A 24894-nucleotide genomic window follows, 5' to 3' on the forward strand; every position below is an offset into this window, starting at 1 on the left:
TGGCTTGGGAAAGCTGCGGTACCAGCCTACGTCGGAGCAGGGAGTAGACCACATCAGACTGGGCCACAGCACCCACCAGAACACGAGAACCAGATTTCTGCAGGGGAATTGTGGGCTCCCTTCAGTGGGACTGCAGTCTGGTTTGCACAGAGCCAGGGGTGGCAACAAGCCAAACCAGGCTGGACCACGGAACTCACCTGACAAGAACACACTTGACACTCACGGGAGCCAGAGCTAGGAGGAAGTCAGGCTGGACCAGGCTGCAGCACCCACAGGTACATGCAAAGGCCAAGACTGAAGGCAGACCATGCCAAGCAGGGCTGCAGCACTAATGAAATCCTAGGCCTGGTAGGGAAACACTCCTGGTAGGCCTCAGCTCCCATTGGGGATCACAAGAGCCTGGGCTGGTGGCGAGCCTAGAGACAGGCAAGTCTGCAATACTCGTCAGCACTTGTGTGGGCCTCATCTGGGGGCAAGCCAGGCTAGGCCAGGCTACAGTACCTGCAGGCATGCAAGAGAGCCAGGACAAGGTATAGGCCACATATGGCTGGGCTAGGCTGCAACACCCACAAGCAAGATCTGAAATTGCAGGTGGGCCAGTACGAACACAACAGTCAAATCTGAGGTCACTCCAGGCAAGGTTTCTTCAGAGACTTTCCAAGTAGATGGTTAGACTCAAACCCGACCACAGGGAAAAATCACAAAATAGGTGATCCAAACTTGGAGTGTATGTATAGGAAGTGGATCTCCTTAGCTGCTAGTGCTGGTAGAGGAAGCACACAGTGGACATGACAGCCAGCTCACCTAGGCCAGCAGAGGACGCTGAGTGCCAAGTCCTTGGGGGATAGAAAGCAGAACAGGTTGGATCACTCTCCTTGGCCAAGCTTTGCAACAACATCCTGGACCTGGGAATGTACTAAAGTGGACTTGGTCAGTCAACAGACCTTGAAAAGACTTTCTCAACCCTGGAGCAACAGAGCCTACAACATCTTAGAACTAAGAAAAGCTCTCAAGTAATGCACTTGGAACACTCTTCTCCACATCAGGGTCTCTAAGGTGTCATCAAACGACTGTCCCCCATCCCCGGCTGCTGATGCAGACTGACAACAAGGAGTAGTCCCCTTACCTTCCCTGTGTGAGGACACAGGAGAAAAAAAAAGAACCATTTGTCCCACCTACCTTCCTCCATACCTGGATCCTTCCCACCTTAATCAAGACCCCCACAAGGACACACATCCCTTCCAATTATGCAAACAACGTAAAAATTAAATTCAGTTTTCATACTGAAAAAAAGTATGACTTATGGATTCAGTTAATAATAATACTTAGTGAACCGTTCACATTTCCTGAAGTAAATTCTCTAAAACTATAAATACAAAAATGTACATAGCTTGCCATTTCTCAATTTTTATTCTTTCCAGAATAGACTTCAAAATTATAGTTTCATTTCTAGAAAAAGTACCTATCAATGGCCCTACATGAGACTTTACCTAACCTTCCTCCCCTCTTGTGACTTCACCTGGCTCCTGCAACAGGTCCACCTCAACGCTAGCTAACAAGCAAGAACATGCTGGCCTTTGTGCTCTGTAGTCAATCTGCGAGAAACTCAGAAGTAAGGACACAATTCAAAAGCAAAGCTATACATACAGAAATTCTGGAACATACACTACTATTGTAAAGTGCGACACAATGCAGAATTAATACACTGCACTCCACATTACATCTAAATTAAGGCTTCATAACCTTAACATTATTCACATTTTTGCCCAGAGAATTTCATGGTTTTGTTATTATTTCTGTTGTGCCGGTTTTTTTGAAACCCCCAGATAATCATCAAGTCTGAAGTCGGTGCTGAGGCAAAAAGGTGGTTTATTCAGGTTAGCCTAGGTAACCCAGCGACCTCCCCCAGCCCAGCATGGCTGGGCGGGGGAGGGGCAGCCGCAGCCGAGGCTGCAAGGATCCACAAGGAGGACAAAAGAAGCGAGAGCCTGAAGAGCGAGGGAAGAGCCCAAGCCCCCCAGTTCTTATACGTTTCAGGCTATTAATTATACAGTCATGACTTAGCAGGCTTCTATTGGTGGGTTTGAAACAAGCAACTTTCAAAAAGTACAAATTGATAAGCTATTGGGCTGTGAATCTTATCAAACACCAGGTACTTCCTTCCTGAGGAGTGGTCTGCCTACGTGACCTGCCAGGTGTCAGGTAGTTAATGCTTATTTTCATCTACTTCAAAGGGCAGACAGAGGTTTGAACTTTCAGGGCAGACCAGGTCAAAGCCAGAAACCCCAGACTCCACCTGCGTCTCCCTGTGGGTGCCAGTGCCCAGCCACTGGAGCCATTATTCCACTGCCTGCAATATGCACAAGGAGGGAGTTGGATTATGAGAGCAGTAGGACCAAGTGGCGGGTTAAGTCACTAGTCCATAACACTTGGCTCCTGACAGATCATTCTTTGTTGGAGGTGGGGGTTGTAGGAAGACATTGTGACCCTAGAAGGTCAGTGAGCACAGGATTACAGTTGATTGACTAATATTTGCATGAGAACAACCGAATGGCCACCTTTTGTATACCTGATTGGATATCATTTGTATAAGAACAGTTGAATGGACAGTATGTGTGTGAGAACACTTGGTGGAATATACAAGACAAAAGGAGTTCCAAACAAAAACATAGAAACTGTTACTGGGTTTTGTTTATGAGCTCAATACTTCCTCACTTATCCCATATGACCCTCAGTGTATAAAGTCTGATGCCACTAATAAACTTCGGCTTTGACCATCAGTCAGGGTCCACGCATGTTATTATCGGCTCCGTGCACCAAGTCCATCGCTGCAGGACAGCGACAGGGGTTTGGGGACAGAGGGAGGCTGTCAGCAACCTGGTTTTTACCCACTAGATTCCACCATAAACCATAAATATGTACCAAACAAAAATGCCTACACATTGCTTGCTTTTAGAGAAAAAAAAATCAATTTGGGGTCCTGGCACGATAGCCTAACAGCTAAAGTCCTCATCTTGAGTGCACCGGGATCCCATATGTGCACCGGTTCTAATCCCAGCAGCCCTGCTTATCATCCAACTCCCTGCTTGTGGCCTGGGAAAGCAATTGAGGACAGCCCAAAGCCTTGGGACTCTGCAGCTGTGTAGGAGACCTGAAAGAGGATCCAAGCTCCTGGCCTGGAATCGGCAAAGTTCCAACCGCTGCAGCCTCTCAGGGAGTGAAATCATCACGTGGAAGACCTTCCTCTCTGTCTCTCCTCCACTGTCTGATTTTCTAAAAAAAATTATACCTTAAAAAAAAATCAGTTTGGACTCAAAACCACCCAGAACAAATTCCATAAATAAAAACCATTTTTATTGGAATTTCTTGCTTAGATACATTAAAAACTGAAAAATAGGTAGGGTATTTACATTTGGGGCACCGGCACTACTAGCAGTATCAGAATATTCCTATGTTTTAATTCTGAATTGAAAACAAAAGGGAATCGGATACATCTCTATCTGCCTTATTTAACTGCTCATTCAATGTTTCACTGTCCTACTGCAAAAAAATTATTCCAGATAAAATAATTCTAATTATGTGGATCATACAAACATACCCAATACTACAAATAGCTTGACTAAAAAGTATTAAATATGTATTACTTTTAAATGTTATATACTATTGTAATAAATAAAACTGTCTTTAAATCATATTCATAATTTAAACCAGATATAAAATGTGATAACCACATATTTCCATGCTGAAGTTTCATAAAACAGAAAGCCATAAAAAATGTAAATATTTAGGTTAACACACAGAAGAAACTTTTAATTCAATGACAGAAGATGGCACTAAGTTGTGTTAATGCCATGGCTGCACTACATGCTCATGAGAATAAAATGTTCTCTCACATGTCCAAGTAACTTACCACAACAAAGGGAACCAAACAGTGATTTAAGAATGGAGAATTAATAATCACAAAAAGATACATTATAAACAAAAATTAATTGTGCCGCCAGCAAGACAAGCCACAATGTTGTCTTTAAATTTTGTAGAACTGTTTTTAAAATACTCAAATAATCTATTTAAAACAGTTCTCAGAATCTATCAATTTTATTGCAACGTGTTTATTATGAAAAATCTTAAATATAGTCAAATATAGGAAAAACTCATACAATGAATCTCCATGTATTCCATTACCATATCATTTAGCCAGGAACGTTTCAACATTTCAACGCTTTTCAGAAACACCAAGAATTCATCACCTAACAATGAAACCTATATGTGGTCAATCTCTCAGCTTCCTTCCTTGATTTTGCTTTTAATGGGTTTTAACACATAAATACCAAAAAACACATTAAAATATTAAAGCAAACTTAAAGTCCCATTTACTTACCTCTGGCCCAATGAACAGGGTACAGATGTTTCCAAAGTGATCCGGTTTTTGCCAGCTGAGACCATTTAGTGTTGACTTGACTACATCGACACAGTTCTTGAGGATTAAGGTAACTGAAGATTGAGAGCATTACCTCAGGAGGAAGGTGGGTTATACCAGTGGAGTGTTCTGATACTTCTGCTTCTGAAATAAAAAGAAAAAGATTATCAGTAATGTCTTTAAGAACATAGTAAGAAATTACATCACATTTCCATAAATAAAATCCAGTGCCTGCAGTTAATTCCTTCCTGTTCGCAAGATGTGAATAGGAAGTAACATGTATTACAGGTCCCATGAGGATGTTAAAGTTGTTAAGATTTGTAGGGTTAAACTGTCATGGTCAAATCGTACTTCATCAGCAGGAGCTACAATGGTGAATACAGAACTGACTTCCTCTTATAAAAGGCATCGCAGTACAATGCTCACTTTGTAGCTGAGCAGCATCATCAGGAAAAGAACCAAACAGGTTATACAACTTGAAATCAGTAAGTATACAGCAGGCCAGACGATGGGTTCTCCAAGGCGTTTTAATCACACACACACACCACCACCACCACCACATTTTCAATTCAGGTACCACATTCTCTGTCATCTCTCACACAGAAGCTCTGTGAAATCTGACCCAACAGCCTATAAACCACTTTGCCTATGTTATACACCAAATGACACAATATAAACAGTTCTGATGCTGAATGACACTGCTAAGGAATCTTCCGTAAGGAACTATCATAGCAAGTTCAGTCACTGGATGTATTTCCTATAACATGCAACTTCAGCAGCAATTTTTTGAAAGAAAAAGGAAAATGAGGAATTGAGATTTATAGTAAATTCTACTACAAAGAATTTAAGAATCTTGCTTATCAGATGTCCTCACAAAGCAACTTTTAACTACAGAAATGAAGACCAAATTGCTTGACTACTGCTCTTAAAATGCCAAAATAGTTTAAAACACATAACAGCTGTAATTTGCTTTGAAAGAGTAAGAACATTAAACGTAACAAGCATGATGCTTTTGCATCCCATGTTATAATTACAATTAAACCAGATCCAACAGGTCTTAGCTTGGTATTTAAGGTCCAAGCCCGGAGTACAGCACACAAGCTTTATGGATCTAATTATAGCTTCAGCTATGATATTTTTGTTTCAACATGAGTCTCACCTACTTTAATGTAAAAAACAAGAAAGAAGGACTAATTTCAAAAAGTGTAGGCTATTTTAACATGAAAATCATTGCTACCATTCACCAGGAAGAAAAGAAATTTTTAGTAAACTGAGGATTCCAACTGTTCAATTACGTCTTAAAGTGTAAAATTACTGAAGATAAACAAGAAATGAAGTAATCTATACTTTAAAAAACAACAGGCATATTTTATTTGCATTTCCCAATCAGTCACAAAGTAACTGCACAGAGAAAAACTTTGAATCTTATGCTTTCTCCCCCAGATACAATTGTATAGAAACAGAGAATGATACACTAAAAAGGATAAAAATAAAAGTCCCCTTGTTCCTCAACTTATGATGAGGCTAGAACCCAGTAAGTTGAAAATAGATTTGCTTCATCCAGCCTACTAAACATCCTAGTTTTGCGAGCACATTCTGGTGTGTCAGCTTTCTACCCAAGGACTGCACAGCTGATGAGGAACAGCGGGCTGGGTACCACTGCCTAGCATCCCAAGAGAGGATCAGGCCATATACTGATGCCTGGGAAGAGACCAAAGTGAAAAATCTGAAGTATGACATGCACACCACTTTGCATCCTCAAACAGTCAAGGAGATTCTAAGCTAATAATCCTGTCAGGGACCAACTGCATGACTTAAAAACAAACAAAAACACACCAAAAAAGACAAAAATAGCCACAATGGGACCCAGAATGTGGGATGATACTGTAAAAGTTCTCTGTATCTATTAGTTTTCATTAACTTTGGCTGGCCAAAATGTTATTACTATTTGCATATATAAACTCACTCAAGAAACACTACTATACTGCATATGATCCAAGTATACGATAAACTACCAAACTATGAAACAGAAACTGCCTAAACTGAACATTATATGACATGTACATGTATCAAAACATCATCACATGATAGCCCATAAAAAGTCGCTAAAATTTTAAATAGAAACTATGATTCTCATTTAAATTTATAAGTGATTTAAAAGGTTTCAACTAACACTGCAAACCTAAGTTAAAAGATACTTGAAACAAAATCTACAGATTACATCAACAAGACATCAAAGGCCCTGAGCTAATAAACTGTTCTCTAACGTATCAATCCTACCTTTATCTGACTTCTCATCCACAGAATACTTAAAAAACTTCTGTCGTTCCTCAGCTTGATTCCACAGACTGAGTCCTCTCAGGAGCTCCGCAGCATCCTTCTGAGAGCAGTGCTGTGCAATCACTTTCTTTTTAATATCCTTGAGCTCTTCATAGGTAAAATATTCCATCAACATGGGCTGAAAAACCTAAATTAAACAGAATGTTCATAGGGAACATGATTAATCAGTTTTGTTTTACTCTACATTTTTCATAGTACTAATGATTCAAGAATATTATCATGGCCATATATCTCAGAAAGTAAAAAAAAAAAATCTTGGCTTCTCCCACAAAGGAAATTTAAAGCATCAACACAAGATTTTCCTGCACTGAATTCGTCAAATACTTAGCATTTAGACATGGGTCAGTTTTCTCCCATCTAGCACTGTAGTAACTCCACGCAAGCATGGCCTCTGCCTCAAAGGAGAATGAAACTCAGTGTACTGAAACCAAAAAGTCAGAATTCCACCAAGATCTTGAACTTTCAGGATTTTGGATATGTTTCTGCAATTGGGATACACTACTTTGCAATAGTGACTCCTGGATAATCATTCACAAACAGTGAAACAAGTGTGTCCCAATTTCCAATTTATAAAATAACACGAATCTTGAGTGGTATAATCAAAGGTTTCAATTATTTCACAGATAAATATTTTTTATTTTATTCATCCATTTGAGAAGCAGGAAACGATGAGGCTATCTCCCATGCACTGGCTCATTCTCTGAATGCCTACAGCAGTGAGGTCTGGACCAGCCCAAACCCGGGACTAGGAACTCAATCCAGGTCTCCCACACGCAGGTGGCCAGCACCTGCTGCCTCCCACGGTGAGCATCAGCCAGAGGCTGAAACGGAGAACACAGCTGGGTGTACTCCAGGCACTGAACCATGAGGGCACACCACAGGTCATCAGCTGAGCTGCTGGGACATGGGGCTGCCCTCCACAGATCATTTTGATGAGGCATCATGGCTTAAGAAACACTGCTCTAATAACACTGGTTTCAAAGCTGGCTGATTATGTTAAATTTGGAAGTCCTGGAAAAAAAAATCATTCCAATGCTTACTATCCCATTTAGTTTGTCTGGACAGGGGTTAAGAAGCAGGTAGCTGTCTTTTTTACTATCAGTGACTATGAGATTAACAATCACTGTACTGGCAGCATTACAGCTATGCAGTCCCCAGTGTTTCTCTATGCATCACGCTAATATCCATCCCATATTAGAAGGGAAAAGGGGAGATGTCTTGCCTACCTATACAATGAAATCCTTAATACAGGCATCGGGCACGAGTCAACGACTCTTCTACGGAAACAAAACAAACGCTTTCCCTTCTTGGGTGTTTTTTTTTCTTTGTCTTTTAGTTTCCAAAAGAAACTGAAGGCTTCTCTCCATTAGCTGGAATTACAGATCTATACAGTCTATTTTCAAGACTCTAAGATAAAGTATTTGCAAGATTTTATGAATTTAAACAAGGAGTATAAATCATACTTACCTCTTCTTCCTCTTTCATGTGAGGAAGGAAATCTCTTGTAAAAGCCTCCAATCTCTCTTTCAGCTGTTTTGCATAATTTAACTGCTCATATTCATTCTAGAAACCAAAAAATATATATTTTATATTCATTATGTATACCGTCCCTGATCCTGCAAAGTTAGTTTAAATGCAACACAAAACCTCAAAAGAAAAAACTGACAAATAGCAGTGGTCTCTACTTTATCAACATGAAAGAGTGATCAGATTCAAAATACACATTTTTTAATTTCTTTGGAAATGTAATTTACTACTTTCTTAACACATAAAAGTCTAAAATTGAGAGGTTTCTTCTGGAAACCTCCACTGATCTGATTTCTAACCTATGCCTTCATATAACTACCACGGGCCAGTAATCTGAACGTGTTCCAGAGCATTCAGCACATCATCACAGAATCCCTTCACGCTCACCCGGCACACGCTCACCAGTGTCCACAGTGACCGTCACGTGAGCTGGACAGACGCGCACACACATCACAGAATCCCTTCACGCTCACCCGGCACACGCTCACCAGTGTCCACAGTGACCGTCACGTGAGCTGGACAGACGCGCACACACATCACAGAATCCCTTCACGCTCACCCGGCACACGCTCACCAGTGTCCACAGTGACCGTCACGTGAGCTGGACAGACGCGCACACACATCACAGAATCCCTTCATGCTCACCCGGCACGTGCTCACCACTGTCCACAGTGACCGTCACGTGAGCTGGACAGACGCGCACACACATCACAGAATCCCTTCACGCTCACCCGGCACGTGCTCACCACTGTCCACAGTGACCGTCACGTGAGCTGGACAGACGCACACACACATCAGAACCAGCACTTCCACAGGCACGAGGTTCATGACACCTTAACCCTGACAACTCGGAACAGCTAACAAGTTCTTCCTCACAGGAACTAAGACCTGCTTCCCTGAAACTCATCCAGCATTTCCATACCAGCCCTCAATTTCAAAGACAATTACACAATAATAAAAACTCCTGAAATATGGGCATGTTTTCTTTAGATTTTCATGCATTTCAAAAAGTACTAGAATATCAAAACTTAGGTGTTAGATCAGATTATCGTGTTCTATATGAACAACAGTAACAACAACAAATTAGCAAGGCCATGCTTCTGTCACTGCCGCCGGAGTTCTCTTCGGCCTCCTTTTCTTGAGCTAATCCATCCAACCGCTTCACAAACACAACATTTCATTCTCTCAGGATTCTACACACTTTGAGCATAACCATGTTACTTCCAGGTCCATTTTACGCTTTAGTAATTATCAAATTTGCTTTTTCTACATCAGATGATTTTTGTTACCTTGAAAGTTATCCATTCTCCCTCCCCTAAATAATAACCGCACACCTGGACTACAGAGCAGTTCAAACCTAACCGATCCAACCCTCCTAACACTCTGTACACAGACTTCATTCTATTTTCCCTCTCATTAGATACAATCACTGTCCTCTATCAACTGCATTTCTAACAAAACTGTCAAGTTTGTCCCTTGCCCTATTTCTGATTCATACCTTCCTGAAAAGGTAACAGATGAATATGATACACAATCCAAAGAGCACAAAGGAGTTTGCAACAGGAAAATACACCTCCCTCTGTCGCTCTGCAGCACCCACACAGCCTGCCATCTCCTCAGGCAGCACCACGCATTCCACACTGTCAGAATAACGTTTCTGTAGCTTTCCCCTCGGACCCACTGTCCTCCCTGCTCTACAGCCTTGCTACAACACCATTCTCTAAGGAGGCGGGACGGTTGGACGGAGCTGTAAGCTAAATCTTCATTTCACTGAGTCAGAAGAGAAATATGCAAGATCAAATTTCAAATACAATATAGAAATATAAAGTAGAGAATATCATTACTCTAAACTATACACAAAAATTATAAAATTAATCACAAAACTTTAAAACGATCCTGCTTATCCAACCCTACTCCCTACCACGAGAAAAACAAAACACAATAAACACTATATGTGCACTAAACTTCAAAATAACCTGCTGTGCCACCATGCTGGCCCCAATCAATTTTATTTTGAAGTTTAGATTGCTAACAAATTTTGACAGTGATGTACCATAATCTGGTATAAACTATGATTGTTAAATACCAGTATTTGAAAGTTACCTTCACATTCTTCAGTCCCTTTTCAAAGAGACTAAGCATCTCTGAGAGTTTATTGTCAGAATGTACGTTATAGACGGTCTGACTGCGCTGCTGAAGCAAGCCGATGATGTATTCGTTTTCAATCTGCTCATGCATTTTGAACTCCTTGAACGTAGCATACAGAGACCGCAGGAGAGCACGGAAATCATTGTTGTTGGAAAAGTTGGTTTTAGAAAGCTAAACAAAAAGTGCAACAGAAGAGCATAATACGTACATGCAAACATGTGCTAATAAGAAAAATACAAATGCATTCCAATTTACTTAACTACACACCAAGACACTGCTCTTACAAATTCATAAATTAAGACTGTATAATAAGAAGTTCAATAGGCCAGAAAAAGGTTTGCATTCTGAGGAATCTGGTAATTCAAAAAAAAAGATACAGGCACAAATCACATAGTTTCTTTAAATAAAAGGAATTAGGCAAGACCACTCCAAACCTTAAATTCCATTAACTCTTTATGGGAATTACACACAGGCACGCACATCAAAGAAACATGTAAATATTAAAACAATTGCATTGATATACGAGCTTTATTCTTCACTCAAAACATTCTTCATGCTATTATTCTATCTTTACAACTAAAAATTTTTTTAAATCCTACTATAGTTTAAACTTTAATATCAAAAACAAGACTGATCTATGCAGGAGATGTTCATAAAATATCGAGCCACTACAATGCCTTCAGATAATTTTATGGCCAGTACTTTTTTTTTTTTTTTACAGAGAAGTAACATAAAAGACCTAGTAGTTGAAGCATCTAGTTTTCTAAGTTTGGATGCATTACATTACTGCAATGCGGAAACCTAATACATCACAAGAAAGAAAATGAACTTGAAAGATACAAACCAATAAAAACATAGAGAAATACATTCATAGCATTTCATTTCTAGTATTCCCCGAGAGAAAATGACTATTCTTAGTAACTTCATCTATGCTTGATGGACCTGCGCCTGCAACGCCTCTTGCTCTCTAACTCAGCCTTTCAAATACATTCTATTTCTGAAATATGAAAAATAGAAAAAAAGAAAAATGATATTCTTGAATGAGCACAGAGAAGTATATACAACTGGCTAGAAAGGCCTTCCCTTGTTTGAACTCCTCCACATGCATGTTGATTTCAGTAACTGAAAACAAAAGCACAGTCAGCCTTAAAGTTACTACCCAAGCAAGTTTGTCCAATGTGAAAAGGGCCAAGTTTTTAAAGGTTTATATTTTCAGGACAGATAGACAGACACTGGGACCATCTATCAGCTGTCTCACTCCCCAAGTGCCCACCAACTGCCAGGCCTCATTGTGGCCTCCCACATGGACAGCGGGGACCAGGCACCTGAACCATCACCTCCTGCCTCCCACGATGGATCAGGAACAACGACGTGAGGACCTGAACAAGCACTCTGTCAATATGCTGTGGGCGTTACGAGTAGTAGTTTAACCCACTGCACCACAACACAAATGTTTTGAATCAGACACCTTAGTTTAACAGACTCGGAGGTTATAAGAATAACAGCACATGTGATCTTTCTAATGATCAGTTTAAATAAACATTTTTTAAAACACTGCTTGCCTCCACAAAGTTATTCAAACATACAAACTTGATTAAGAAAAAAATAAACAGGACAATCATAATTTGTGAGACATATTGAGGTCTACAAGATATTAAATGCTATAGTAGGTGTTTTAGATATTTCATTGTTAAAGCAATCACAGGAATTAGACATTAAAATCTTCATACATTTAAAAAGTGAGGTTCAGAGAAATAACCTAAAATTATACAACTACACAGCAGGCAACAAAGCAGAGGTCAGATCTCTTTGCCTCCAACACTTACATTCTTTCTGTAAGATACAACAATTCCAATCATAAAGTCATCTTCACAAAGCCAAAAGAATGAATTGTGAGCATGCTGGATCTAAAGGCAACAGTTGCCTACAGGCACCCCTAGGGGGCAGAGGGCTAGTTCTGGATTGTGTCGGTGCCACCCAGGAGAAGTGACACTGACACCTAGCGGGTAAACGAGGGACGTGACTAAGCATCCTCCGAGGCACAGAGCCGACCTCCAAAAAAAGGCTCCAGGGGCCCCAAATGCCAATGAGCACTCTGGTTGAGAAGCACAGCTCCAAGGAAGTGTTAGTCAAACATTGTTACACACACTCTCCAGTAGGAAACACACGCAATCCGGACCCAGGTACATCACACACACTCCACACTCCACACACCTCTCGGGAGGCTTCCCTCTCTATTCTGCGAGGTACCCTGATGCTTTATTTTTTTGGGTTGATTTTTGACCTGCAAATGGGCAGTAGGATACATTTAATTTTGTATAGAGATTTATTTATTTGAAAGACAGAGGAAGTAAGAGAGAACTCTTGCATTCACAGGTTCACTTCACAACAGCCAGGGTTGCCCAGGCCAATGACAGTAGCTTGGAACTCCAGCTGGGTCTCACGTTGCACATGTGGTAGGGATATAGGCATGTGAGCCATTTTCTGCTGCTTCACCAGGCACCAGAGCAAGGACCGAAACGGGGAAGCAAGGTGCACTCATATAGAATGCTAGCATCACAAGCAGCCACTTAACCTGGGAACTACAACAGCAGGTGGTCCCCAGGGCATACTTTGAAAACCAGTAGAATGCAAAGGCTCCCAGTGACCTATCTGGTATATACTCTGTGCTTCACAAATTCAGTAAGGATTCTACATAATCAACAGACAGTTCAAAGTAACATGGATTTGTCTGTATTACAAAGTATTAGTAACGTTTTACCTTAAACTGCTATTGAAAACACTGGAATTACAGCCTGCTCTAAAAGTGATTATCAAAACCAACGTGTCACTGGAAAAAAGCCAAAAATTAGACACAGAAACTGTGTGTAAAAACCCAAAACCCCGTCTACTCTGTAGGCCGTTTTCCTGGGAGACTTAACATTCAAGAAGACACTGCAGCGCAGTCAACACTGCACGTGAAATGGCAGAGCCAGTGACAAGCAGCAGAATCAGAGAAGAAACACCAAAAACATTGACTTCTAAAAAATCCAGGGACCCTGCGCGGTGGCGCAGTGGTTAAGGTCCTCGCCTTGCACGCCCAGCGTCCCATATGGGCGCTGGTTCTAATCCCGGCAGCCCCGCTTCCCATCCAGCTCCCTGCCTGTGGCCCGGGAAAGCAGTCGAGGACGGCCCAGAGCTTTGGGACCCTGCACCCACGTGGGAGACCCAGAAGAGGCACCTGGCTTCGGATTGGCAAAGCATTGGCCATTGCGCTCACTTGGGGAGTGAATCATTGGACGGAAGATCTTCCTCTCTGTCTCTCCTCCTCTCTGTATATCTGGCTTTCCAATAAAAATAGATAAATCTTAAAAAAATAAAAAAAACAATCAGAGGAAACACTGAGGGACTAGGGTAAAATAAGAAATTTCACTTAATGCTAATCTTCACTATAATTACCCCAATTAGAGATCAGTATAAGCAAATAAAGAATTCTTAGCAGATTGATAACCCCCAAAATTAGAAACACAGGTACTATAACTTCATACCCAGAAAACAAGGCTAGGAGCCACAACGCTAACATGAATTTCCATCTGAATCTGTCCCTTTTCATATGACCTTCACCCAGGACTTTAGGCTCACAATCCCCTAGCTATAAACAGAAACATCCCCTCTGTTCGTACCTACCTCAGAACATACTGTCAGTATAACAAAGGTTAGAAAAAAAGGGCCCTGCACAGTAGCCTAACGGCTAAAGTCCACACCTTGCATGGCCGGAATCCCATATAGGTGCATGTTCTAATCCTGGCTGCTCCACTTCCCATCCAGCTGCCTGCCTGTGGCCTGGGAGAACAGTAGAAGACAGCCCAAAGCCTTGGGACCCTGCACCCGCGTGGAAGAACCAAAGGAGGCTCTGGGCTCCTGGCTTCAGATCAGCAGAGCTTTGGCCACTGCAGCCTCTTGGGGAGTGAACCAACAGATGGAAGATCTTCCTTTCTGTTTTAACTCCCCTGTGTATATCTGACTTTCCAATAAAAATTTAAAAACAAATCTTCAAAAAAAGGTTAAAAAAAACTTTCCATAAAGCCTTTCATAAAATGAGAAAAATCCACGAAAAAATTATTAAATTAGGTATCACAAAACAGTAAGTAAAGAACCTGTAACAACTTCTGGGGCCCAGAGTGATAGTGCAACCGTTAAGGTTCCCACCTTGAACACGTTGAGATCCCATATGGGTGCCGGTTCTAATCCCAGAAGCTCCACTTCCCATCCAGCTCCCTGCTTAGGAAGGCAGCTGAGGACGGCCCAAAGCCTTGAGACCCTGTGCCCATATGGGAAACCTGGAATGAAGTTCCTGGCTCCTGGCTTTAGGTCAGCGCAGCACCGGCCACTGCTGCAACCTGAGCAGTGAATCATCGGACAGAAGATCTTCCTCTCTGTCTCTCCTCCTCTCTGTACATCTGATTTTGCAATAAAAATAAAATGAATAAATAAATCTTAAAAAAAAAAAAGAGACTGTAACAACTTCAGAATAATTATCTGTGGCGCAGCACGTTGACACCATTTGCACGCCTCACATCCAGTGCAGTTTCAAGTCCTAGTTACTCAGTGTCTTATCCAGCTCCCTGCTAACGCTCCGAGGAAGTAGAAGACAGACCAAGTACCTGGGACCCTGCCACCCACGACAGGGACAAGCCTGCTGCTGCTTGTCTGCTGCCCTGGGTCTGGCCCAAATGGCTGTGATAGTCAACTGGGAAAAAAATACATCTTTTTCAAAAGGTAAAATTTTTTAAATATAAGTAAGAGCCTGGGGGCATTGGCTCAATTAAATAACCCTCCCCCTTCAAGCACGGAGATCCCATCCAGGCACAGCTTTGTGCCCCAGCTGCTCCACTTCCCATCCAGCTCCCTGCTTGTGGCCTGGGAAAGCAGCAGAGGACGGCCCAGGCCCTTGGGCCCCTATCCCCACAGGGGAGCCCCAGAAGTAGCTCCGGGATCCTGGCTATGTCCCGGCTCCAGCCCCTTGCAGCCAGCTGGGGAGTAAAAGACCTATCTATCTCTCCTCTCTCTATAATTCTGCCTTTCAAATAAATATTTGAAAAAAATTCTGCAGTTGAAAAATTCGGTATGTTAATATGCATAAATTCTCACTGGCAATTCCAAGCAAAAATGCGGAATACAGTTAAAGGAGACATTTTATGCCTTTTGAGTATAAAAACTAGTTTTCATTTTGTATGGCTTTACTGTTTCCCGTTTGGGTTGGATATCCTTGGTCTATGCAACCGAAGAATTGTGACGGCAGAGACTGAAATGACAAGTAAACACAAGTAAACAAGGCCCTCCGCCAGAGGCCGGTCAGCCATCACCACATACTCGCTTTTCACTCCAGATCCCAAAGAGCATGCTCAGAGACTTACCCCAACACCAGTACTGAGAAGAAATCAGGTAAAGAACTCATAGCTTTTTTCCCCCCAAATCATCAAGTCCTCGTTCAGAAAACTGGACTTTTAATCATCATGATGACTATATCCAACATCTCGTTGACTACAGCTACCAAATTCAGTTAGTGATAATTTGGACTTAATATTATGTCATATTAAAAACACTTTATTAAACTCGATATGGAAGAAGAAAAGCATTTAACTATTGAAAATCTTACTTGCTTTAGATAACATATTCTTTTTTATAGTTAACAGCAATTTCAAAATTTATTCGAATGTTCTCAGTCACCAAGACGAGACATAAAAACAGTGACTTGATCCCCACAAAATGTTTAAATAAGCCTAGTTAGTTTAGAAGTCAGCCAAGTGAAACAGTGATTTTTTGGAAATCTGAAGCAAGCTACAAAGCCCCCAGGAACACGTGTACATGTTCAAGGGCTCAGGATGCTCTCAGGCTCCAAGCCCACCTCTCCAGCCCACACGCAGGAGTCCTCACTCACCCCTCCTCCGGTCGGGCAGTGAGAACCCTGCCTACTCTCCCCTTCCTGCAATGGGAGGCCACTGTCAGGGTGAACAAGATCCAAAGCCACAGGGATAAAAGCGTACAACAGAGCCGACTGGGAAAGTCAGGACTTACCCACGCCTTCATCCCCTCCCGGGAAGGGTCCTCTCCCGGTCCCCAAGCTGCTCTCCCCCGGGGTCCCACCTCTGGGTCCCAACCTCAGGTGAGCTCATTTTAGCATCTGTGTAGCAGGAGTCGCAGCCCTCGAAGCCATCTAAGCAGCAGGGTTGACACTCCCAGTCTTTAAAATCACATCTAATCTTTTAGCTATTTATCTGTTTATTTAACTTTTAAAGTGGAGCAAGGGAGAAGAGGTTTTCAACAGGATACTGAGAACTCCAACTCGGCGTCAGCGCTTTAAGGACTGCTGAGTGCGGTCCAGCACCCAACGCTCGGCGCATCCTCCCCCGACCCCCAGACCCCCTTTCTGTCACAGTGTTACGTTTAAGGTGACACAGTTCCTCAGTACTCATAGAACTTGGCTTCTGCGTTTTACCAACAATCCTGTAGATGCGTTTCCTGTGGTTCATTTCTACAAGAAACGGGCCAGCGTGAGGTTTCCAGGATTTCATCAGCCTTCCCCCCCCACACACACAGGTGGTAACTGCTTCTTCACGGCCCTAAAAACCACGAGCAAAAGACCCTGAAACTCCCTGCAGAAAAGCGACTCGCCAGCCCAAGCTGCAGCAGCAACAGTTGAGGAAGGGTCTCGCCGTGGGTTAAACCAAGCTCTGCCGAGGCCCCCTTTACCGAAGTCTTGCTAAGAATTCCAACAGAGAGGAGCTGTCGTCTCCTAACGAAATCAACAGCGAGAAAACGCTCTGGGCAGTAAGAGCCTCCAGGGACGCGAGAAGCCAGGGCTGCTCAAGTTCCGAAACCTGGTTTTCCTCCCCAAATCGGCCAGCTAGCCGGACGGGAAGAAGCCGCCCCGCAGGCGAGAGGTCCAGACGCACACGCCTCGGGGAGCCCCCCGAACCCGGCCGCGGCCGGGCTGGGGTCGGGGGAGGCCAGCGGCAGACCCCATCCCGGGCGCACGGGGACCCCACGCAGGTGGCCGGCCCGAGCGCACGCAGGCGTCGTGGGGTGCGGTGGGTGCGGAGGCCCCGCTCCCCAAGGGCGCAGCGCGGCGGCCCCCTCCGCCCGCCGGGCCCCCGCGCCCCGAGGGCGGCCACGCTCCCAGGCTGCCGGGGGAAGCTGCGGGAGGAGCGGCCGGCGCTGACAGCTGCGCAGGCGGCTCCAGGCGCGGCCGCGGCGGCCCTGGGGGCTCGGGGCTCCGCACAGGCCCGGCCGCCCCGGGACGCGGCCCTCGCCTCCCCGCCGCCCGCACCGCCCGCGCCGCCCGCAGCCGCCCGCAGCCGCCCGCAGCCGGAGGGCCCGCGCGCTGTTACCTTGTCGCAGTAGAGCCCCACGAGCTGCTTCATCCGCCAGTGCGGGGCGGTAAAGACGTCCACTTCCTCAGGGAACGGCGCCATCGCCACTGCCTCAGCAGCCGCGGCCGCCGCCTCTCCATAGACACCCTCGCCGCGGGGCAGAGGCGGCGCGCCCCCCTGCGCATGCGCCCGCCCCGTCGGCGCGCGCGCCCGGGCGGCGGGGCGGGCCGAGACGCGGGGGCGCGGGGGCGCGCGGGCCGCCGCCATGCGGGCTGCGCGGCCCACGTGACCCGGCGCGCGGAGGCTCGCGGCTGCCGCCAGGCTCCGCCGAGTCTCCTCGTTCCGCGTTCTAGCGGGCTGCAGGGCGGAAGCAGCAGTGTCGCTTCTGTGCTTGACCTCGTAGAAACATGAATGTGAGCGACGGGGAGACCGTTTGCCCGCTGGCCTTGAGGCCGTGGCAGTTGAGCACAATGGCCGCGGTCGGGCTTGAGAGCTCGACCAAAGGGGCCGAGGCCGTGGTGGTGCCCTGTGAGCTTGAGGGCCAGTGCTGCGCGCCATCGAACCTTCCAGGCCGCCCCTTACTTCCCCGCCTGAGGGCTCAGGGCCCAGGAGTGGCTCCGGGCCTAGCGCTTGGGTGCACATGTAGGGGTCTCCATGGTCTTGGAACCCACCCCAAAAATGGCGGTGCAAGGGGGTTCCACGGCGGGCTCCGTGCCTGGGTGTGAGGGGTCGGGGCAGACGCGACGGGGAGCGAGCAGTGTCCTGGGGATCCTGCCGGCCACGGGACAGCACCTCCAGATCGCTGGACCGCGACTGTGGGCTGGGCCAGACGGGCCAGGGAAGGGAGAAAGGGGGAAAGGCTGGTAGTCATGGAGCCGATGCGGGAAGGAACCCAGCCCCAATTTCCTCCATTTTAAGCGGAAGCTGGGAGGAAGGGATTTGCAGGGACAACGGTCGGCATTCCTTTCCCTGTGTCGCCTGGCCCAGGTCACAGCCGGTCAGAGTCCTTGTCTGCGCGCCCATCAGCCCTCACCTGGTTGGAGAAGTGATGGCCTCCAGGAAATGGGAGGAAGCAGGCAAGGTTGAGAACCTGCGTTAGGGCACGTTCTAGTGCTTAATGGCCACAAATTCCCGGAGGACGGGAAAGAGACGCCGTGTTCACCCTTGAAGCACTGTTACACAGTGCCCAGACAACATGGGGGTAAGAATTTAGAAGCTTTGTAGGGAGGGGAGTGCGGTCTCACTACGTAACCTTGCCCGCCCACGTTTCAGGTAGTTAAGAACAGGTTGTGGACAGCTAGGTAAATTCTTGTCTTGCCAAGTGCCAGCTGTACAACCTTGGACAAACGAAGTGACCTCTTTCCACCTCAGTTTTCTCCTCTGTAAAATGGGAACTAGAATCCCTGCCTCAAGCTTTTTAGAAGTAACCAGGTTCCTTTATTTGAACTGATTTTAATGATCTGTCATAAACACATAGTAAGTACAGTGTGAACTCTTAATAAGACGATTCTCAGGTGGTCTCGTAGGAAACAGTCCTGAGGACGTTGTGGTAACTGCCTGGGCGCTGCCTCACTGGAACACAGGACGTGTACACAGTCAGGAACTAGAATAATAAAACCTTTCATAGCTGCAGCTCTTCCCCCACGCTCAGTCCACCGAGGCTCTGCCAGAAGACATTTCCTTATTGACCTTCCGATTCTTTCCTTCTGCAGCTATCTTGGAATGTGCCTCTGATAGCGCAGTCACACCTACCAGGGACCGTGCCTCTGCAGGACTGAGCGCCATAGGGACGTGACCTTTGTCTCATCCTCAGCACTTACATGGCCTCCTAGTTACAAGCAGAACTCGGTAAATATTTGTGAAGTTTTTCATGACCTATTTTCATGGCATTCTGTAGTTCCCTCGTTTGAATCCCCATTCGCTTGCGTCTGTGCTGTTCACTTGTATTCCCTTCAAACCAGCTGTGTGTATATATACATTAAGGTTTTATAACAGAAAGTCTACACAGAGTTTAGCTTTAGGCCAGTTCTGAAGCTGTGTTAGTCATCTGAAGAACAGTAACAGCCACTATGGACTCTGACCATTTCAAGGAATTTAAGATGACAAAATGAAGGCAATAAGGTGCTTAAAAAAATTACCCTTTGGGGTTTTTCCCCACAAAGAAGGAAGAAACAGTAGTTGCATGTGCTGAGTAATGTAGCAATTAATCACTTTATATATCCAGAATTATTTATGTTGAACGTTAGCCCTGCAGAGAGAACATTGATAAATGCATGTCTTTACTGTGGATTACTATGACTACTACCGATAAAAACTGCTATTCAGGCCCAGATTGTGGTTCTAATCACCCTGCCAGATGACATCATTGGTTGAGTGACAGCAGCAGAATTCTGACCACCATCTTTGCAGTGGCATAGACAGGGTGAGGCAGGCGAGCACAGAGCAGTGCCAACCGGCAGTGGACGTGAAGGGCACGAAGGACGGGTGCTTCTCTCGCCATTCTCACGCTCTGAAGCAGATTATTCCCTGGCAACCAGAAATACCAACGCGCTAGGCCTGCTCCGTAGGATTTTCCAACCAAGCTCTGAAAAGCATGACTGACTGGGGAAGGTCAATTGTAAGGCATTCTTATTTGAGGATGGGACACAGTATTCCCTACTAGGCGCTTAGTTGTGAAAATAAGCAATGAAAAAAAAAATTGTAGTTCAAGACAGATGAAATCACAGTCCAAATTTTGTACCAGCTGATCTGCATGATTATTGTCAGGGAAAATAGCCAATCAACAACTGATCCGGGTAGTCTAGCTTGATTTAGCGATCAAATTCTACTATGATGGATGATGGCATTAGAAAATACAAAACTCAGAACTATATTTTAAAAAATTAGTATACTTTATGTACAAGGGATCCTCAACTAGTAAAATATGTATGTGCGTATGTGTGTGTGTGTGTGTGTGTAGAATATTTCCTCAAGACCATCCTCCTTGGTTTACAGATAACTGTTCTCAGAAGGGTCCACATAGGAGCTTTTCATTTGTGTATGATTTCTCTGTATGTGCCATTCCATTATTGTAATGACATCTGCCATGTTAGAGTACCCCCTCCCCAAACACCTCTTTTTTTATATCATCAGTCTCTTTCAAATGTAAAATTTTAAATTAAAATTGAAAATCAATTTCCTTAAAATCTCTTTATGTAATATCTCTTTCAATGCCCAATCTCCAAAAGCAGTTACATGTTTTAAAAATGCATTTTATTCTTATTTGAAAGACAGCATTGGAGAAATATCATCCATCTACTATCCATTTCCCAAGTGGCTGGAATGCCCAGAACTGGGCTGATCCAAAGCCAGGAACCAGGAGCCTCTTCTTGGTCTCCCACACTGGGTGCAGGGACCCAAGGACTTAAGCCATCTTTTACTGCTTTCTCAGGGCATTACCAGGGAGCTGGATCAGAAGTGAAGCAGCTGGGACTTGAACCTGTGCCCACGTAGGATTCCAGTTCCCCACATGGAGTCTTAGCCTACTATGCCATGTCACAGCACTGGCTCTAACAGTTAAACATTATTAAGTACTGGGGCTAGAACTTCAAAATAAAAGTTAGGGAAAAACACAAATCAGCCCATAAAACTTGGAAATAAAAGTTTATCCTAAATATATAATCATGAAAAAACTGGGAAAAAAAGTCTGATAGTAACACGTTAGATACCAGCTATTCAGTTGAAAAGTGAGCATCTATTAAAAAGTATGATACACCTCTGTTTGCTGTTAAAGCCAAAATTTTTTGAAGTAAAACAATAAAAATGTTAGAAAGCAGTGTTAAATTATGTTCTTTTGTATAAAAGTTTCTAGAATAATACAACAGAACTATGAGCAGGGATGTTGGGCTAAGAAAGAGTTAAATTCCTTTTGGAAAATCTTCAGTTAAATGATTTTTACTCTATTTATCTCTTGATCTTAATTGTTAAAAATTTAGCTAATAAAAACATGTTTTCATGGAATCCAAGCTAACAAAATTAGCTTTTAAAAAATGTATTTTTGGGCCCGGCGCGGTGGCGCAAGTGGTTAAGGTCCTCACCTAGCACGCCCGGGATCCCATATGGGCGCCAGTTCTAATCCTGGCAGCCCCGCTTCCCTTCCAGCTCCCTGCCTGTGGCCTGGGAAAGCAGTCGAGGACAGACCAAAGCTTTGGGACCCTGCACCCATGTGGGAGACCCGGAAGAGGCTCCTGGCTTCGGATCGGCATAGTATCGGCCGTTGCGATCACTTGGGGAGTGAATCATCGGATGGAAGATCTTCCTCTCTGTCTCTCCTCTCCTCTCTGTATATCTGCCTTTCCAATAAAAACATAATAAAAATAAACCTTTAAAAAAAATGTAGTTAGTGTCAATTCCTATCCATTCCCACTAGTGCTAGAACTCTCAGCCTGTTGGAGACTGCACAAATCTCTGAAGGCTCGCCCTCCCTCACATCCACACACAGAGGATCCTGCAGTGCTTTCTGCACCTGTACCTCCAGACCTTGACTCCGTCTTTTGCCACATAGGCCCATCATTAACATTTGAGTCTCTTGGCCTGTCAGCAAGAGCCACTCTGGTGAGTTCTACCTAGGTTCTGTTCCTTAGACCACCATACTTGCACGTGACACATGCAGAAACCCTTCACCTTGACTGGGTCTCCATAGCCAGCCTTGCCTCCAGCTCCTCTTCAAGTCCACATCATTGCTAGGGAGGCTTCTGACACACATTGTGTGTTTTCCTGCTCAGCTGCTCTTCTCTGCCCACATTAAGCCACTGCAGCCATTCCCTGAACTTCAGGTGTGATTGTGGGAGCATACGCTTGCCATTCCCGGATCAGACCGCAGCATAGGCATGGCTGCTTGGGCTTGTTTCTCAGAATGTGGGGCTCTCTCCCCTGGAGGTGGCTCACTGATACTTGGTAAAGGAAAGAAAGAAATGATTGGATGTGTGCAAAGCCCTAACATAACAAAGGAGCAGAGGAGAGGAAGATGTGTAAAAGAAAAAGTGACAGATGGAACACAAGTGAAAAGGAAAATGCAAACTGAAGGAAAGAGTAAAGGAAAGAAAAAAAACTTGTGGGCCCTGCGGCGTGGCCTAGTGGCTAAAGTCCTCACCTTGAACATGCCCAGGATCCCATATGGGTGCCGGTTCTAATCCCAGCAGCTCCACTTCCCATCCAGCTCCCTGCTTGTGGCCTGGGAAGGTAGTCAAGGACAGCCCAAAGCCTTGGGACCCTGCACCCATGTGGGAGACCCAGAAAGAAGTTCCTGGTTCTTGGCTTCGGATCGGCATAGCATCAGCCATTGCACTCACTTGGGGAGTGAATCGTTGGACAGAAGATCTTCCTCTCTGTCTCTTCTCTCTGTATGTCTGACTTTCCAATAAATAAATAAATCTTAAAAAAAAAAAAAGAAAGAAAAAAAACTTGTATGTGAAAGTAGAAAGAAAACATTAACTAAAATAGATTCAGCCTTACCATTAATCAGGCACTATAAATGTTCTCCAAGAGTTCTCAGATGTAATCCTCATAATAAGTGAGGGTAAATATATTTTTTTTCATCTCATAGGAAAATCATATTTAGTCATTGATTTACCTAAAATCATAGAATTAGTAGAAAACCAATGATTTAAATCCTGAGACTTTCTTGTTCTAAAATATGCACTTAACTGTACACTCAAAAAATAGTAACTAGTCGTGAGTTCATATGAACAAGTGCGTAATTTGTGCTACTAACCCCTAAGCTGCAGGCCAGGGTGACTAGCATGAACTCCTCCACTCTCCCAGGAGAACAAACCAGTGAAGAGAAGGGGATGTGTGTTGCGATTGGCGTCAATAGAGGCACCTCAGACACACACCGAGCGATGCCTGTTCCCGCACAGCCCACGAGAGCTTTCCGGTGCAAGTGCGCTTGAGCACTGGAGGGCACAGAGGGCTTATCCGACTAGCACATCTGAGACTTGGTTTTCATTTACTCAGTACTAAGTGAATACTGTGGAATACGCTGAAAATATCAAGTAGAATAAATTCTGATGGCTGTTCTTGAGAATCTCATCATTTTTAAGGAAATTCAGAGTTTCATATTCTGCACACTATCGCAAATCCTTGGATAAGTCGGTGCTTCCTCTTTGTCATTCCCGTGGCTGACAGCTTTAACTACATAATTTTTTTAAAACCCCCAAATCACAACAATAGCAAACGAAAGTGTAGTTCAGTAAATAATGTAATCCCTAACAATTTAAGTATCAGACATTGTATGATGGTGTGTTTATCTCCTTACCTGTGTTCCTAGAAGAACTAGTATCCACATGCAACAGGTGTAGTTCTCATTGCGTGAACAAATAAAAATGTGAAAGACTTTTACAAACAAAAATTCTCATTATTTAGTAATAATACAGGTAAATGGCTTTTAAGGACAATTAATCCAAACAACTGTGTTTAAAGTCCTCCTTATTTTCTTCTGTTTTCTCCTTGTAAAAAGTTTTCATTTTGGCCCCTATAAGCAGGAATTTGCCCTAAACCCAGTTATTGGATATGTTCCATCTGTGGTCATCTCTTTGCCCAGAGGAATTTGAGTTGTTCCACAAACTACATGAATGTCCAAATATGGAATAGTCCATTACTTAGACTGCCTTTTGATGAGACATAGTTAAGATAATGTTAAAGCCATATTTTGTTTTATCACAAATGTGGAGCCAGAATATATAGCAAACATTCCAAACAACAAGGACCTTCCAGCCCTGTCATCTTTTTTATTCTTACTAAGTATTGCCGAGTCAACACCAACTCCTTGACTTCCAATCAAATAACAGTATAGGATGCATGGCCTGAAGGAAAGCAGCTAGTGCCGTGGACAGCTTGAGTCAGCTGTTCACATCATGTAATGAGGGGAAACTATCACACGAATTTCTAGAATGGGAAGAGACAGTTAGCTTCCTGTACACTGTCATTGCCGTGATGAAATCTGCTGGTAATTGCCTAATCTCTGCTTACAGAGACGGATGAGAAATCATTTAGGGGAAAAATATCAGTTTCCTTCCTTCCTACCTTAGATGTTGTTTTTTTAAAAAAGATTTATTTATTTATTGGAAAGTC

At 44.1% G+C, this 24894-nt stretch overlaps 1 protein-coding gene across 5 annotated transcripts in view; it reads right to left on the bottom strand.

Annotated features, from left to right (window-relative positions):
• Positions 1-17958, bottom strand: part of FBXL5 (F-box and leucine rich repeat protein 5) — a 37869-nt gene extending 19911 nt beyond the window's left edge. The window contains exons 1-5 of one of the 5 annotated variants that reach the window (XM_040966459.1): positions 17803-17958; positions 10388-10603; positions 8225-8320; positions 6698-6884; positions 4379-4561 (exon numbers count right to left, since the gene is read on the bottom strand). In XM_040966459.1, the coding sequence (XP_040822393.1) occupies positions 4379-4561; positions 6698-6884; positions 8225-8320; positions 10388-10603; positions 17803-17886 (766 nt within the window). In that variant the 5' untranslated portion in view covers positions 17887-17958. Of the gene's footprint in view, positions 1-4378; positions 4562-6697; positions 6885-8224; positions 8321-10387; positions 10604-17164; positions 17279-17802 lie in introns of those variants that run through there. The other 4 variants (XM_040966458.1, XM_040966457.1, XM_040966456.1 and 1 more) reach the window with 4 other exon arrangements.
• Positions 17959-24894: the final 6936 nt, after the last annotated feature.

The sequence above is a fragment of the Ochotona curzoniae genome, unplaced genomic scaffold (assembly GCF_017591425.1).
Source record: "Ochotona curzoniae isolate NIBS_2020 unplaced genomic scaffold, NIBS_Ocur_1.0 scaffold_4505, whole genome shotgun sequence".
Lineage (NCBI taxonomy): Eukaryota > Metazoa > Chordata > Mammalia > Lagomorpha > Ochotonidae > Ochotona > Ochotona curzoniae.